The sequence below is a fragment of the Alosa sapidissima genome, chromosome 5, assembly GCF_018492685.1.
Source record: "Alosa sapidissima isolate fAloSap1 chromosome 5, fAloSap1.pri, whole genome shotgun sequence".
NCBI lineage: Eukaryota > Metazoa > Chordata > Actinopteri > Clupeiformes > Clupeidae > Alosa > Alosa sapidissima.
Genome location: NC_055961.1, coordinates 27,048,211 through 27,065,055, shown reverse-complemented (window position 1 = coordinate 27,065,055; position 16,845 = coordinate 27,048,211). Strand labels below are relative to the sequence as shown.

The 16,845-nt window shown below is 42.5% G+C and overlaps 1 protein-coding gene across 2 annotated transcripts; it reads left to right on the top strand.

Annotated features, from left to right (window-relative positions):
- Positions 1 to 1,267: 1,267 nt before the first annotated feature.
- Positions 1,268 to 16,126, top strand: c5h21orf91 (chromosome 5 C21orf91 homolog). 2 transcript variants are annotated; one of them, XM_042091640.1, is made up of 5 exons: positions 1,268 to 1,393; positions 3,318 to 3,451; positions 11,947 to 12,477; positions 13,207 to 13,269; positions 13,622 to 16,126. In XM_042091640.1, exons 2-5 carry the CDS (start codon positions 3,325 to 3,327, stop codon positions 13,786 to 13,788), a joined length of 888 nt encoding a protein of 295 aa, XP_041947574.1. In that variant the 5' UTR covers positions 1,268 to 1,393; positions 3,318 to 3,324; the 3' UTR covers positions 13,789 to 16,126. The 2 variants fall into 2 exon arrangements, with proteins under 2 accessions (XP_041947574.1, XP_041947573.1); XM_042091639.1 differs by having other exon boundaries at positions 1,306 to 1,461.
- Positions 16,127 to 16,845: the final 719 nt, after the last annotated feature.

Here is a 16,845-nt window from a genome sequence, read left to right as displayed (position 1 = left end):
TGATTTCCTGGAAACTGGTTGAACTTGCCCATCCAGTCCTGTCACGGAGTCTGTGTTGGAGCCGGGCAGGCTGGAGCACGTAGACATTTCTTAGCTGTGTGTGGTTACACAGGAGGACTGACTAGTCCAAGATTTATAACCCAGTGGCCACGCAAAGAGCCAGTTGATCTCATGGAAAGTTACTTATTGACAGACAGGGGCTAGGGGCTAGGCAGAATCCTCTTCTTCATCCTAATTAGCTGAAACACATCAGCCAAAGCTTTCAGGCTTCATTCACATCCCCTAGGCTTAATTTCATCTGATTTTGTTTCTAACCAAATACATGAACTAAAAGAAAAGGAGATCTTTTGTCACAAATTACTTTTAAACCCATATTGTTATAGTGTGATATTGTGTATTTGCTTGTTTGTTTCGACTTTGACTAAGTTATTTATGCCAAATACATATTTGTTATAATATTTTCAATGAATACAACATGATCAAACTTGACCTGAAATATTTTCATTCTGGCTGACCTAAAAATTGAACATTTGCGCCTCCCTGTGGAGATGACAGGGGACTGCATGTGGTGGTGAAGAACAAGAATGAGGAGGAGAAGAAGAAGAAGAACGAGGAGGAGAAGAAGAGCTTAATAACATTGCATACAACAATGTAGGCTATTCTATGGTTCAGTATGGACCTACAGACATTTGTTTTGGAGAAAAATAATGTCCACGTTTCATGGCCATGCAAATTGTGGTGACGTACTGTATTGGTACTGGAATTCCCCATAGCACGTAAAGAAAAAAACAATCCCTGAGGTTTCCTTTCTTCCGAGAAGAACCCTAAACGACAGAGAAATAAAGAGCGCTAATAATAACATTACGACATAGTCTAGGCCTTGGAATTGAAAGTCAATGCCACCAGATAAAGGCCTTGGTAGCCTGGCATCGAAGGAATAATTTCCAATAGACAGTCTACACCATTTTGTTGTTTAAATAAAGTTTAAATGGTAGTTTAAATATCAATTTGGTTTGCTTGTGTTTTGTTTATACTTGACATTATCACTGAAATTAATGAGCCTGGATAACCCCATGTTGCTCCTAAAATAATAGATTGTCTCTATGTTACAATATATATTGTATATATTGTAATTATAAATAAATATATATATATTACAGTGACACCTCTAATAAATCATTTTCTGTTTCATCTCATTTCGTAATGGTTTTTCCCGTTGCAGTGTCTTGTTTAGAGTCCAGTCCCCCCCACAACCTCACAATCGAGTCGACTACTTGTGGCTGCGGCGGGCCTGCGTGCGCGTGCATGTTCAATAACAAAATTGATGTCCGTGTTGTTGAGAACGGGAAAGGTCCAGTGTGGTTTTCAGTCCAGCGTGTGGGAGTCGTGTAAGGTGAGATTAATGTTGATAAAATTTAGAGAGGAGCAGATGATATACTTCGTAATCATTGAGGCTATAAGGTGATTTGGAGGGGCTTTTGTGTCAGATTTAGGCTAATTGAACTCGGATAACGGTCACCCTTTTAGTAACGTTTAGTCGACAAGCGATTGCTAACTTGCTATAACGTTAGCGATACATAGCCATCTAACTATCTCGCTAGTTTGGCTGGGTTTTTTGTTAGCTAGCTAGCTGCTCGACCCCTGATAATCATCCAGCTAACACTAGAATGTATATACGACGCTTAAATATATTAGCCTATATTCTTGTCTTTGTTCATAATGAACGACAATTTAGCCCATACCAGATAGCTAACGTTAATGTTTCCCACATAGACTGTATATATAGAATATATAATATATACAGTCTATGGTTTCCCAACGTTGTGTGTCTGCCTGGTTTCTTTTACCTAACTTAATGTTAGATGGATGCTAGCTTTGATACTGTTAGCTATCGAATTAACGTTAACGTTAACAAACACATGTTTAGCTCAGTAACGGTATCGTTACCGTACCGTTAACCGTCGTTACCAAGTTCCGAGTTATTCACAGTCATAAAATACGCGTGAGTGTTAAAGTATGATAACGTTAGCGTTGCTGTCCTCCTGCATTATGTACTTCCTTTAACGTTAGCTGATCATCCTCAGAAGCAACACAGCGTGTGTGGTTAGACGTTCTGTTCATGGATAGATTTGACATAATGGTTTGTTTAGGTAATGAAGGTCAGATCAGCTGTCTAACTCTGCTCTTCTACTTGTAACGTAATCGTAGTTGACCAACCACTCAACTGGGTATCTCTAAGCAGGGCAACAATACAATATTGGTGGTCAACGTAATAAAAGATAAGCATGGCTTTTTATGCTTCCCCTTCATGGTTTACTTAATTCCTTCCCAATTTGGCTTTTGCTTAATGCTGAAACCATTGATGTAAACGTCCTGTCCTAATATCATAATGGATGTCTAGGTGTAGGTGGCTATCGTTAGTAAAATAGTTGTAAAAGTTACATATGAAAACTAATCACAAGCAGGCATGGTTTGACTTACAAGGTGTTAAGACTGTTGTTAGACTAATTAAAGGTTTCCATGCAGATTGTTAAGCCATTGCTTTCAGTGCTTAATGTATAGTATTCAACATGACTTGTATGTCACTGGACATTTTAGTAAAGTACATCAGACTTCGAAGGTGCGCTTCTAATTTGTGGTTATCCCTTTGGTTACTTATATTTGGGTTGCACGATTCTGTGCGATCACTGACGAAATTACTTAGTTGCAACATTCAAGATTCACTCTGTGTAAACTCATTTATTCTGTATACACAGAAGACTCAGGTTCTAGCTAACGAGTCACTATGCAGTCTCTCCCAGAAAGTACATTTGCAATACACATATCATGCATACCTTTACAGATGGAATTTGAGATTTAAGATTTCACTGTGATATTGAGTTGTATAACATTGGTGCTGCCAAAAACCTCCAGTTTGTCTGTATAAGTATAAGTATATATACTCTTTTGATCCCGTGAGGGAAATTTGGTCTCTGCATTTATCCCAATCTGTGAATTAGTGAAACACACTCAGCACACAGTGAACACACAGTGAGGTGAAGCACACACTAATCCCGGCGCAGTGAGCTGCCTGCAACAACAGCAGCGCTCGGGGAGCAGTGAGGGGTTAGGTGCCTTGCTCAAGGGCACATCAGCCGTGCCTACTGGTCGGGGTTCGAACCGGTAACCCTCCGGTTACAAGTCCGAAGCGCTAACCAGTAGGCCACGGCTGCAAATTATGTCTGTTACATAATTATATTTAGCCAGTAGTCTATGAAATGAACATAATCTTTTCTAGTTACTCATTCCATTATTTTCTCCACTGCCTGTGTCCTCAGGAACACCATGGATGAAGAAGAACAGTTTGTGAACATAGACCTGAATGATGACAATATCTGCAGTGTTTGTAAGCTGGAGACAGACACAGGAACCATGTCCTTCTGCCACATCTGTTTCGAGCTCAGCATTGAAGGTAAGAGATAAAGCCTAGGCTGCTTAGCTACACTTCCTGTATCAAGTCATTTGATCTAGTGCTACAGTTCCAAAACTGTTTCATGCCTTGTGCTACTTCATGCATTGTGCTGCAGGCTAAATTCCCCAGATAAACTTGACAAGACTCAATTCAGTGCAGTTAAGCTTTATTTATACAGTCTCAAGATGCTTTACGGAGCCCAGAGCCTGAACCTCATGGAATGCTGTGAAATTTCTCTCCTGATTGATAGTGTGAGTGACAGCCTGAATTGCTGCAACTGGACAGTCACAATGTGTGTGTGTGTGGGGATGGGGATGCTGTTTCTGTGAAGCGTAGGCTGCGGTAGCTCTACAAATTGCCAGGTTGCCACAGAGTGTTGTTATAATTAGTGGCATAATGTTAAATAAATGCTGACCGCTAAAGCCTCAGATTTATGGTGATTTGCTTGTCACTTGTCACCCATCATTTATCGCCTCAAAAGTTTAGTTTAACTATGTTCTGCCTGTATGCCACAAAGCGCAAAATTGCTACATTATTGCTAGTGATGTCCTGTCAGGCTGCAGCTTAATGAAGCAATGGAACCCTAAGAGATAAGAAAATGGAATAACCCTGTTGTGATTCTGGTCAGCAGCCCATTGTGAACGGCAGACATTAACAGTAGAAGCAGGCATATTTCTACCTTATCGGCCAATCTGTGAGCAGCACACACAGAGAGGGTTAAAGCGGAGCGAGAGGCGCAAACGTTCGACAATTTCCGCGTTCGATTATTGCAAGGGGGGGGGGGATCCCCCTTTATGCAGACCAGAGTAAACCCTCGCTGCACTAATGTCAATGGAGAATTGTGGAATTTTACCAATAAATTGGTCATTATGTCTTTCTGGATTTGTTGAGGGTTTTTTGGAAAATGTTGTCATAATCTGTAAGTGTTTGGGATCATTTCAAGCCTAAAAGTGTAATTTTTTAGCGTTCGGATTTGTAATAAAATAACTTAATATCAGACCATGCTGCTGCCAGTTACTGTCCGGTTGTTAGCATGCTAGCTAGCCTCTTAGCTAAGGTAACATTTTAAACGGAGAAGTGTAATTCCTTTGAAATGACAACTAGCTGAATAACATTACTGACATTAGTTGAAGTGGATAGTTTATACTCAAGTGAATTTGCAACAGTATATTAAGTTTAAGCGAAGTCCTTCAACTACTAGTCACTTGTTAGCGCATAGCTGTATTGCCATAGCTACTCCCATCCACTTGTATAGCATTTTAAGCTAGCGTTAGCTAGCTAGCTAGCTCAGTTCACATGACTAATTAAATTATTCATATCATGTCCTAAAGAATGATTCATTGGTATCATGCATGATAATAATACTGTGAACACAATTATGTTTATCTGTTCTTATTGCTTATTAAGAGAGAAAGTTTATTTAGTGACGTAAGGTGACACTCCCACTTATGCAGACCGGAACTGTCCCGTTTTGCTCCCATAGTAACGAATTACGTTGCTCTATCTTGCTAGTAATCAAGGATCTTTGGCACACATGCTGAAAATATTTACCAAACCTGGATCTGCTTACACTTCCTTTGCTCTGCGCCATTACAGGCACACACACACATACACACACACACACACACCACAGCCGCACACAGCCAGTGGACACTTGCTACAACAAGAGCTGTGAATTACCAAGTAAGTGATGCACACCCACTGCCTGTTGCCTGTGACATGCCAGCACACGACTGCCATCACAGACCACACTCCATCACTGTGGCCTCTAACCAGGCCTGCCTGTGCCTGCAGTGGGTGTGTGACACAGAAGCCTACACACACACGCACACACACAAGTGCGCACACGCATGCATGAGTCAGAGGCAGTAGTTCTTTCATAGCTTACGTTATCTCGGAAAGCAGCTAGTGGCCCACTGTTCGTTGTTGAAACAAGGGATGTGTATTGTGTTAGTCGGTCGTGTTGACGTTGTTGTGTTGTGCTGTTTTCTTGTTTTGATTCTAAATGGCTGGTGCAGGAGAATGTCTTGCCTCTTGAGTTATATTCAAAATGACGTCTGGAATCGATGAAGCATTAATAAATTATAAGACTGAAATGAGATGAAAAGAAAATCAATGAGGGCCGTGTCCCTAATTCAGCCGATGCTTGTTCTTTTAGGGATGCCAGGAAGTGTATCTATTCAGAGCTTAATGGCCTGGGTTGAACAGCAAAATTATTTAGACGGTCTTGCTACATGTGCTATGCACCGCACCACCATTTGTCTCAGCTAAAACAAGAGGAAGTGGTCAGCATCTGTTAAGAGTAGGACCACAGACAGTAATGTGAAGTGTGTCTGTGGAGTTCATGTAGCCACAGTTATCTGTCAGAGAGCATCCACTCTCTGAAGCCCCCCCCCCAACCCAGCAGCACGTTAACTTCTTTTATCCTATTATTACGTAACCGCAGTGGAATTTTTGCTTGCACACGGAATGTGCCACTGGTGGTAGTGATCTGTGCAGTGGAGCGGGATCAGTGGCGAGCACATTCCAAAGGCCAGCGCTCTCTGCCCAGCTGAAACAATACTACACTTGCATGCACTCACGTGTGCTGTGTTGCAGATGCCAGTGTGTGTATGACCTGGCCTACAGCTTTCCAGTAAACTCTTGTCTCTCTCTCCCTCCACACACACACACACACACACACACACACACACAGCATATGAACATCCATTCATTCATAACTATACCATGATTATTCAGTATATATGGCACTTTGTAGTGAATGGCTGGATATTCTGAAGACACACACACACACACACACACACATATCCCTATCTCTGTTCTCTCTGGAGCTCCAAATTACTGCATGGTGGGATGAACTTTTCACCCTGTAGCGCCAGAGCACCCATGAACAGCGGGGCTTGTTTTTGGAGTAGCAGGGGATTGAGGGGGGGGGGGGGGGGGGGCTCGCTTGGAGCAGGCTTTAGTCTGATCTACTGATTCTGCCATTGGCTTCTCCATCCCACAGGCTGCCGGGTCACATAATCCGCAGATATGTCTGTAATGGCTTCTCATATTCCAGATTAATGTTTTTTTTTTGTTTGTTTGTTTTTTGTCTGAGCATGAGAAATAATAGCATTGGGGAAAGTGCTGCTCTTGAGCTGTAGTTCTGGCCAAGAAGCAGTTGAGGCACTGAGGCATATTCAGAGAAATGTGTAGCTTAAATTATTTTAAAATGTGTGTGCCCCCCCCACACACACACAAACTGAAGACAACCTGTGAAACAAGGTGGTTGTGCTTAGCGTGATAAGTTTAGCCATTGTTAGAAGGGCTAACATGAGTAGTAGTCTCATGCCAAATTCAGTTTTTCCTGGTTTTGTTTGCCCTCTCCCTGAGGTGGCTGGGAGGTCTTTCTTTAGACATGCAGCTGTTGGCATCTCGCTTCACTTTAGGTGGGACATGCTATATTTGCCATGGTCCTGCTGCCTATGACCCTTGCTCCCAATCTCATGACCCTGTTGCCTCTCACGTGTTGGATACAGAAATACTCAAAACACGCACACAGTGAAAGAAAAACATCAACAGATTTCCTGCCTCTGACTTGAAAACATTGACAGTTTTTGGCTCTGTGCAGTTCAATCAATACTGAGTAATGTCTCAAGGCACTTTACTGAACTCGATACCTAAATACTAAAGATGGAGCCCTTTGTGGCGGCGCCTCAGAAAGATGTCTATTTAGAGACAGAAGCATTAGCACTTGGCGGAGACACAATCAGAGGAAAAGGTTGCATGCTGGGAGACAGGAAGGAAGTCTGTATGGGGAGAACAGGGAAGCAGGTATCCATACAGTAGCACACAGTAGCATGCAACATGGAGAAATACATGAGGGGGCTGATGGAGCCTCGATGATATCCACAATAATGCACAACCTCAAGTGTTTTGTTGTGTCTATGTAGCACAAAACAATAATGAGACAAACACTGCTGGGTTAGGCTACATCGTTATCCAGATAGATAAGACAGTGACACATATATGAACTTATTGGTTAATAAAATGCTTACGGAACACTTTTTTTCAACCAATGACGTTGACTTGAGACTAACTGTTCTGTAAACATTGAGTAGAGTGCTTCTTAGCAGTATTGTCAGGCTTGAGCAGTGGTGTTGTGACCTGAAGCTGATTAGCACTGAAAGTGAGCTTGTTTAGGCCGGGGAAGCAGGCGTTGAAGAAGGCAAGTCAGGTCATCAAGTTTAGAGTGTCTTTTTCAGCTGCCTGTGCTGAGCGTCAGGCACTGACTGAGCTGGGTGACATTGTTACCTAAAAAAAGAGAGCAATGAGATGCAATGAGATCTCATCTCTACTGGGACAAGGGCCCCAAGCTTTTCAATCACAGATGACCGGACTTAAGGCCACCACACATAGGCGCCAACATGAGTGCGGCGCACTCTGCCTTCGACGTTCAATTATATTTGATTCCATTGTTTCCAATACAACCCTGCTGAACCATTGCTGAACCCTTTTGCCACTGCCTGGTAGTTGGCGTTGGGGTACGTGTGCAAGTGACATAAAGTGTCCGCGCTCTTTAATTAGCAGATCGTGTGGAGGCCTCTTCACATGAGCCCTCATCTGAAATTAATCATCAATCATGGATGGAACATATATTGTTTGATGACTGTTTCCACTAGGTTTAAGTGAATGTGATCTTTCTGCTGTGGTGTTTCAACTCTAGCCAGCTTAATGAATGCCATGGATGCACAAGTTGGACATGTCTAATTGCTGAGGTACATTTGTGTTACTTTACATGTAGCAGCATGGCTCATGAGGAAATGTTTTGATGAGTGAAAAATATATAAACCCATTTGGTTACTTCTGTGTCTGCTTTTCAAAATGGTGGTTAAAGTTTCTAGAACTATAGAGTGATGACTGGCAGAACTGCACTTTAGTTGTGGTTGAGTAGGAGAGCACTTCAGGCCTTGCTCAAGCGTTGAGGTTTAGCAGATGGCGAGTGAGTGCTGTGTGCTGTTTTCTGTTTGCATTTCTGTTTTCTGTTTGCATTTCGGTTGGCTGTTGTGATGTGAAAGTGAAAGTGTTGCTTCCTGTGCTGCTTGCCTCTGCTCAGTACGTAGCTTATGTGGCCGCTCTCCCAGTCAGGCAGCATTTCCCTCGTCCATAGGGGAGAGACACTAGCCCAGTCCTTTTTGGTCTGTTTTCAGCAATCAGAGATGTTCCTCCCCATTTTGAAACTCATGTGAAACTTCTTGCGGTACTGCTGGCATGTCGTGGTTCTGTGGGGCAGATAATGACACTAACGACCTCATTAGAGCTTTTAAGGGATTGACCTACTGTAGACCCCTGGCAAAGTGTCTGTGTTTGTCTTGGGTAAGATCTCGTTATGGCCTAAATCCCTGGCTGATAAGAAGCTTTAACGCTGTCACCGAGGAGGCTTGAGCGTGCCTCTTCCGCTCTCTTCAATCGTCTTACGCAATGTCAAAAACCACTTGGGTGGCCTAATTTTTGGCAAACTAAATACAAAATCTTTTGCATTTAATATAAAAACTAAGCTAAATATTATTTCCATCAGTCAGTATTTCATCATAAATTCCTAGTCCTAACTAGTGCTAAACAGGTTCTAGGTAGGGATGTGACGCTCGAAACTAACGTCTCAAATTAGTGTCGAGCTTTCGAAGCATGAGTTTCGAAACACTGCTTTGAAATGAGGTTCAAAACGCCCATGTCATGTGACCACTGCTTTGAAACATGGTTCAAAACGGCCATGTCGTGTGACCACGGCTAAGTGAACCTTCGGTGCATTTCACCGATGTCGGCAGCAAGCTGTTATGTGTCTGTGCGTTTATTTAACAGTGTAGACTTGGCTTAAGCCATGGCCATGATGGTGTAGTGGTTAACTTTGCTGTTTTTGCACGGGAGCCAAGGCTGCTCAACTGTGGTTCGTTCTCCGTTTGGTTTGTAAGTGTAGTTTCAGATAATATATCTGTTTATGGTCAGCTTCTTACTTCATCATTAACCACACAGGTTCAACCAGAAATTCTCAGTATGCTCAAAAATGAAGCCAACATATTGCAACATCAAGAGTTTTTATGAGAAGAAAATGATTTAGAGAACACTAGCGACAGAAATGACCTTCACTAGCTAAAGTGTCACTTTATGTGGTCTCCCATCTAGTAACTGGCCAAGGACATCACTGCTTAGCTTTTGACTAAGACCAGGAACATAGGTTACACAGCAAGCCACGGACTTGAATATCTGCTTCTCCACTACGAAGCATTTGACAGCTTTGTTCCACCATATACAGCTCTGAGGTGTCGGAATTAGGGGTCGACCAATTATCGGCCTAGCCGATTATTAGGGCCGATATTTAGCATTTTTAATAATAATCGGCATCGGTCATTTTTTCCAACGATAAGCCGATATTGAAATAGATAAAGAACGAAACGCGCTACTTTGTCTGTAAAGCGTCTCTCACTTCCTGCATTTGCTACTCTGTGGTCAAGAGCATTGTCCCGCCCACTACACCGTCTGATTTGTTAGTTAGCACGAATGCAGCCAATCAGGATCGAAGACTGAACACAGAGAAAGTTTAGGATTCTCACTGAGGCAGACTGTAGACTGGGCTTCAGCTGTACGGAGCTACTTTTTGAAGGTAAGGGAGGTAGCCTACATTGCTGAAGTTGCAATGAATCACAATCATCTACACTGAAGTTACAAAAACACCACTTTGTAAGCTATTGTCTCTTTGATCCGGATCAATAAGTAAAGCACCCACTTCCTTCATTTAGCGAATTTCCAATTGATGCACGTTAGTGGTAGGCCTATGCTGTTTACTAGTTAGGCTACAAACTCGGGTGCTGCGCGTCGGGAGTTCTCTGCCTCCGCGGCTCCGCCTCGTCCGTTAATTGTGAATAACGGGACACCTCGGCGGACATAGTACAGAATAACAGAGTAGTACAGAGAGTACTAAAGTCCTAAATTATGCGATAGTGAACGTCAAAAAGTCTAATTGCTCCTTTTTGAAACGGACGGTCAGAAAAGACTACATGCACCCAGGGCCAGTCGTAATTTGATCCGACCTGAACTGAATCGCGTCCTGAGCTGGCTATTAACGTGCCTTTTAGGCTCTCAAAAGTGTAGCTTATAGCATATGGACACAAATTGCATGCTTAAATAGCCTTAGAACTATTTTAAAACTGTTTTGTTAAACTGTTCAACCGTAACACTTGCCATCACGCATGCACCTCTCACGCACACTCACACACACGATGGCAAAGCATCCTCTTTGTGACAGGTCCCTTAACAAGCACATAGCCCATTGTGTAGGCTTACTCTATGAAAATAATTGCTATCACTCAGCTCTTGGATTAACATGATAGGCCTACACAGGATATACAATTGCAAGTGATGCAAGTTGATAGACATTTGCATAATGAAATGCTTTTGAATAAAAATTTTGCAGCATATCGCCTTTACTATCTACCCCCCTTTTTTACAACTGACATCGGTTTTACATATCGGTTATCGGCCTCCTGTTTTGGTAATAATTGATATCGGTATCGGCCCTGAAAAAAACATATCGGTCGATCCCTAGTCGGAATTGTTTCGAAGCCTCAAAACAATTCCGGCACAATTGCTTTGAACGTTTCAGTGTTTCACAAAGCCTCGCTTTGCCCATCCCTAGTTCTAGGTTGTGTGAATTCAGAATTGGTCAGTCATCTGTAAATTGTTCTTTGCATCAATGTTTTTTACATATATATGTAACTTCTTAACGGGTGTGCACATAACAGTACCAGGCACAAGTTACAATAAACAGGATATAACCATATACAGGTACCAGGCACAACTTAGAATAAACAGGATATAACCATACAGGTACCAGGCACAAGTTACAATAAACAGGACCGGATATAACAATATACAGGTACCAGGCACAAGTTACAATAAACAGGACAGAATATAACAATATACAGGTACCAGGCACAAGTTACAATAAACAGGACAGAATATAACAATATACAGGTACCAGGCACAAGTTACAATAAACAGGATATATAAACAATGGTGCAACAGGACCCTGAGCTCTCGGCGGTGGAATGGTGAACTGGCTGAATTCCTGTATACCAGTAGGCTAAAAAGTGGGACATGATAAGCACAGCTAAGTCTCCACAGACCACAGCACCTATAGGCGGGAAAAACAGTGACCTCTCTTCTCTCAGAGCAAACTGGGACTGACGAGCCTTCTCCTCACTGAGGAAATGGAACCTTCAGATTCCCCGCAATTTTTCGGGCATAATACAATTGCAAATAATCATTGGCTGATTAAATAATTCAAATAAAAGCAAAACAAACAAAGGCATGTGATTGGTGTACATACAGAATATCATTTTACAACATAAACATTTATAACACAAAGCATGCTGGTCAATGGAGTTAATACAGTACTCATTAATAGTCTTTAATAAGCTTTCACAGGTGTTTACATATATATTTTTTCTGTCCCTCAGGTGTTTGTAGTTCCACTCTTCTCCACTCCAAGTCTCTCCGCGGGCATCGGGACTGTTTCGAGAAGTACCACCTGATCGCCAACCAGAAGCTGTCGCGGGCCAAGGGCTCACGTAGCGCCTATGAGGGTGTGAAGCGGGCGCTGAGTCAGCGCCTCAGTCGGATTGTGCAGCTCGCACAGAACCGCGCCGCCGACTCTGACTCGCCCACGGGCCACCAAACTGTCTCTCGGCATCAGCTGCTCTGTTACAACCAGCAGGGCGAACGCAAGCTCCTACCGCAGTCTGACACGCAGGTGCCACGCTACGCACCACACTGGGCAGAGGGCCCCGCCGTTGTCCAGAACGGCGACTACACCAAAGGCATTCTGGGATGCCACACCGACGAGGACCTGGGGTTGCATCTGCTGCCGGGAGGGTGGGCAGGAGCAGTACAGAAGAGGGACATTACCGGACTCTGTAACGCACAGTCGCCACAAGGGGACACGTCAGCCACACAGCCGAGAAGATACCCAGCACACAGCCAGGAGGAGTGTAAGTTAACACTGCCCCCCCCCCCCCCCCCCATCTGCTGAACATTTAACTGGCGTCTGGAGTGTGCATTGAGTTTGCAGACTTGGAAGTGGTCCACAGAGGCCGATGGTGTTTGGTGTGTGTGGGTATATGCATGTGTTAGACAGTGTTTAATTCAGTGATTCGTGTATGAATCAGGATGATTATTTATCCTAGCTACTGTGGCTCATCAGTTATTCACATTTCCCTCTTGCTGGCTCTCCCTTTCTCTTTATCTCCCTTCCACACACTCTCTCTCTCTCCCCCCTCCCTCTATCTGTCTCCTCCCCCCCCCCCCCCCCCCCCATCTGTCTCTCTCCTCCATTTTGGAGGAAGTCGAGCCGTCAGAAAGCCATAGCTCCAGGGCTCAGAGTCTATCCTGTCTGTCTGCGTATGCCATCAGTACCACGCACTGCCAGGCTGTCTAGACTTTATCTCATCACTCCTCTCACACCACATACATCACCAAGGCCAAATAGATTTGAGAATGCTGTCAGTGGAAGGGGAGAATGCTTCTCCGGGTCGACTTGTGTCACTTGTCCTTGAGTCTGCTCATATCTTCAGAATGTACTGCCACAGAAGATAATGTACTGTGTAAATAAGTTGGAATGTCCAGACGTAGGATGACCATGATTACCGGTTAATTCCTATTTTGTAGCTGGTCATTCCCATTTTGACTGTATGTTTGTGGTGGTTATTTTGTCTCCCCAGTGGTCAATATGAGCCTTGAAGAGCTTCATCAACTGAATGGACAGCTGCTGCTTCAGATCCAAAGTAAGAGACTCACTGTCTTTTTGGCTTGGATGTACACTAGTTATCTAGTATTTCATAACTATTTCTGAGTGAGAGAACAAAGGTGTGTGTAGGACTTCAGCTTAGAGCCATTCACTAGTAGGTTCTGGGATGGAAGGGTCTTAGAAGGACTCTCTAGAATCTAGATAGTTCCACAGGTATATTTTTGTACACGCAAAATTATAGTTACCTATTGTGTTATAAGGTGTAGGTATCTATTTTAGGCAGACATTCAAACTAAAGCAATTGAAATCGAGACTCACTTCATAAAATGATTTACGTGATTACATAGTTTTGACACCCAGCTGATAACTCCCTCCTCCCCCGTCTGTAGAAGTGTTTGAGGAGCTGACCAGCGCTGTGCAGGAAAAAGACTCGTTGTCGTCCCAGCTGCACGTGCGGCACATTGCCATTGAGCAGCTCTTCAAGAACTGCGCAAAGCTGCCATGGCTGCAGATCAGCAGGGCCAGCGTGAAGGCCAGCAACACGCCAGTGGAGTGAGGGACGAGTGGAACGCCTCCCAGGAGGGTTGGAATATGTTGTACCGCTCGCTCGCTCGCTCACGCTCGGAAAAGGCCTTTCCTCTTTCCTCTGGACTGATGAACTGACCTCTCCTCTCCTCTCAACCCCTGAGAGATGCACCTTTTTACTGCAGAGGACATGCTGTGGACTAGTCCAGATCAGTGTTCTGTGCTGCTAGTGCTTTACGGCTGACCGCATAGCTGAGGGTGGTTAAATATGCCATACTTGAAGACTTTCGAAAGTAAAGACAAGAAAAAAAAGAAAGAACAGACTCCACTGGTGATGATGACGCCTTGTGTTGGTTTAAGCAAGTTGTTGAGACTTGGACCCAGAGGAAGATTCTGTTGTATTACCACTATGCAGAATTCAGAGTTTTATCAGATGAGTTTTACACACGCTAATGCAGTTTATTATGATTCATCATCATCATCATCATGAACTATGATTTTTATCAGGGTTGGTTGTTGCAATAAGGTGTTTCTTTTTCTTTTGTATTTTTTATTTGACTATTTATTATTTAGCTTTATTATTGGATTACTTTCATTGTGTGCTATGGTGTGAGTTCAGCACCATACGGTTTTGCTGAACCAGTTCCACTGTTGCTGTGGTTACTCTCGCAAGCGAGGAGTTTGCACTGGACTCTGTGTGATATTTTCATCTGCAGAGGGGGGAAAGTTCCACGTCAAATAATCTGAAGTGGTACCGGTGGCCAAGCCACTTCTTTGGAGAAGTAAAACCAAAGTGTGGGACTCTCCGAGACTCCGAGTAATTTCTGCAGTGCTTTCTAGAGTGTTCCTTTTGTTTTAAACACGCTCAAGCATGGTTACAGGGTGGATGTTATGAGTGAATGAATGAATGGATGGATGGATGCTGACACCTGCAGCTGCTTATGCTTGTGGTTCTGTTCTCATTGTGTTCTCATTGTATCAACATGTCATCCTGTTTCTGTGTGTTCACTTTGTATTTGAGTTGTCACATGTCATGCATTCACTGCTGTGTAAAGTTAGTAGGGGGAAAAAGCACATTCTGGGCCTTAAATATTAAAAAGGGACATGGCAATATTAAATATTATAGCTTATTTGAATTGGCACCTCTTCTAACCAAAGTCTTCTAGGCAGACTATTGTCTGTTTGTTTCTTTTGGCGTATAAGGCACAATACCTGATAATTGACAGTTTTAAAAGCTAGACTGCTCACTGTATCATACCTTTTCGAATTTTGTTGGTTGTCTGTATTTTCCATTTAATTGTAGGATAAAGGCTTATTTTTTTCTTGTGTGAGTGTTTTTAATTTTACGTTTACATTTAACAATGCTTAAATACAAGTAAACAGTTTTATTTTCACTTTTCTGTATAGTGTTCCTTTTTTCAGTATTTTCATGAGTTTTCTCATTTTTACTTGACATTGAAAGTCCTTTAAGACTTTGTTGTGGCTATGCAGTCTCCCCTAAGCAATCTCAGACTGAATTTAGAATTGAAACCATGAGGCCCCCTCATGGATGTTAAGAGAAATACAACTATTTCAACATAGTCCCATCCCTGCATTTATGTATAGGGATTTCTTCAAATCACTGTTGTCTAGAGATATGTAAGACTTGGATTTCCGAATACCAATGCACCCTCCTCTCTTCATAAGAGAAGAATTTTTACCCCACTGGGGATTTGTCGTGAAATATTGTGCTTGCGTTTTCTTGTGTGCGTTTTTTGGTGTGAAGGTGTGAATTTTTCTGTATTTGTATTTTTTATTTAGTTTTAAATGACTGAAAATGTATTTTATTGCGTGGTCGGTCAGTTATATTTCAGTTCTGTTTTAGCTGGATGTCCCTCACAAAACAGAGCTTGTAACATTTCAAACCACAGACAAAAGGACAGATGCAGTTCAGGGAGGGAAGGTATGTATTATGTGTGAAGTACTTACTATGTGTGAGCTCTTCATCATACTCCTCTTGCACTGCTGGTCAACTGTGTGGTACAGTTCGTCTGCTGTAGGAGGATTTAGCCTTAGCTCTTAGTCTCTGGACTCCTGTTTCACTCTTGCTGACAGATAACTGAGAGTGTTGCAGAAATCTGTAAAATGTGTGTTATGGTTTTGTTTTTGTTGTCTTATTTTACTCTGGTGAATGCGTGATTTTTTTAATGTCATGTTACATCAAGTATTTTCAGTGCATCTCCTTGTTTTGTTTATTGGTATTTGCTTATGACTGTTGTACGTGCAACATGCAATAATGTCCTCGTTTAAGCTCTTTAGAGAATGACCTGAGTGCTGATTTGTATTTGTTCCTTTTAAACAAATAAAGTTATTTTCTTAAAAGATATAAATGGGATAAAACGGTCATTGTTGGAGAGAATAAGAAAAAAAAACTTTTGGCAGGGGAAGGATCAAGTCTCATATGTGTGAACACTTATTTTTCTTTCTTCTACTCTATGACCTATATTTCAAAGAGGGAAAATTCCATCACGTTGACACGAGGCTTGTTTCCATACGGGCGTTGGGGGTAAAACCTAAGGAGGTGGAAACTTGTCCACGAACCTGCTCTCACTCGGTCCTCTCAGTCCTTGTGTTTCCATTAGAATTGAAGGACCCTGGTCAAACTCGCCAGCCTTTGGAAGTTTGTTACAGGACCTTCCCATATGCAGAACTTGACTGTGTAAGAGGTCTGGATGAGAAACTCTGAAAAACCTTTCAGAGGGCTTTCACAGGTGAGCCAGTGGTGAGATGATGCATACAGATACTGTATGTATTGCCCACTGAAGTGTTTATTGATGAGAGGCCTTGAAGTAATGGTCAATTTGACCTCAATGGCGTTATCAGACTTCTTAAAGATGAAAATGTCATGCTGCTCCCAAACTTATTTTTCTGGTCAGACTAAAACATACACTTCAACTGTACGCTTCGACAAACTGATGTTTGTCGATTTCTTTTATTGCATTTCTTCACAACTTCAAGCACATTCAAACACCGTCAAAAACTGAAATAAAGTATATAACATTCTCACATAAGTATATTGTACTGTTATGTGCAGAATAGTGTTTTAAAA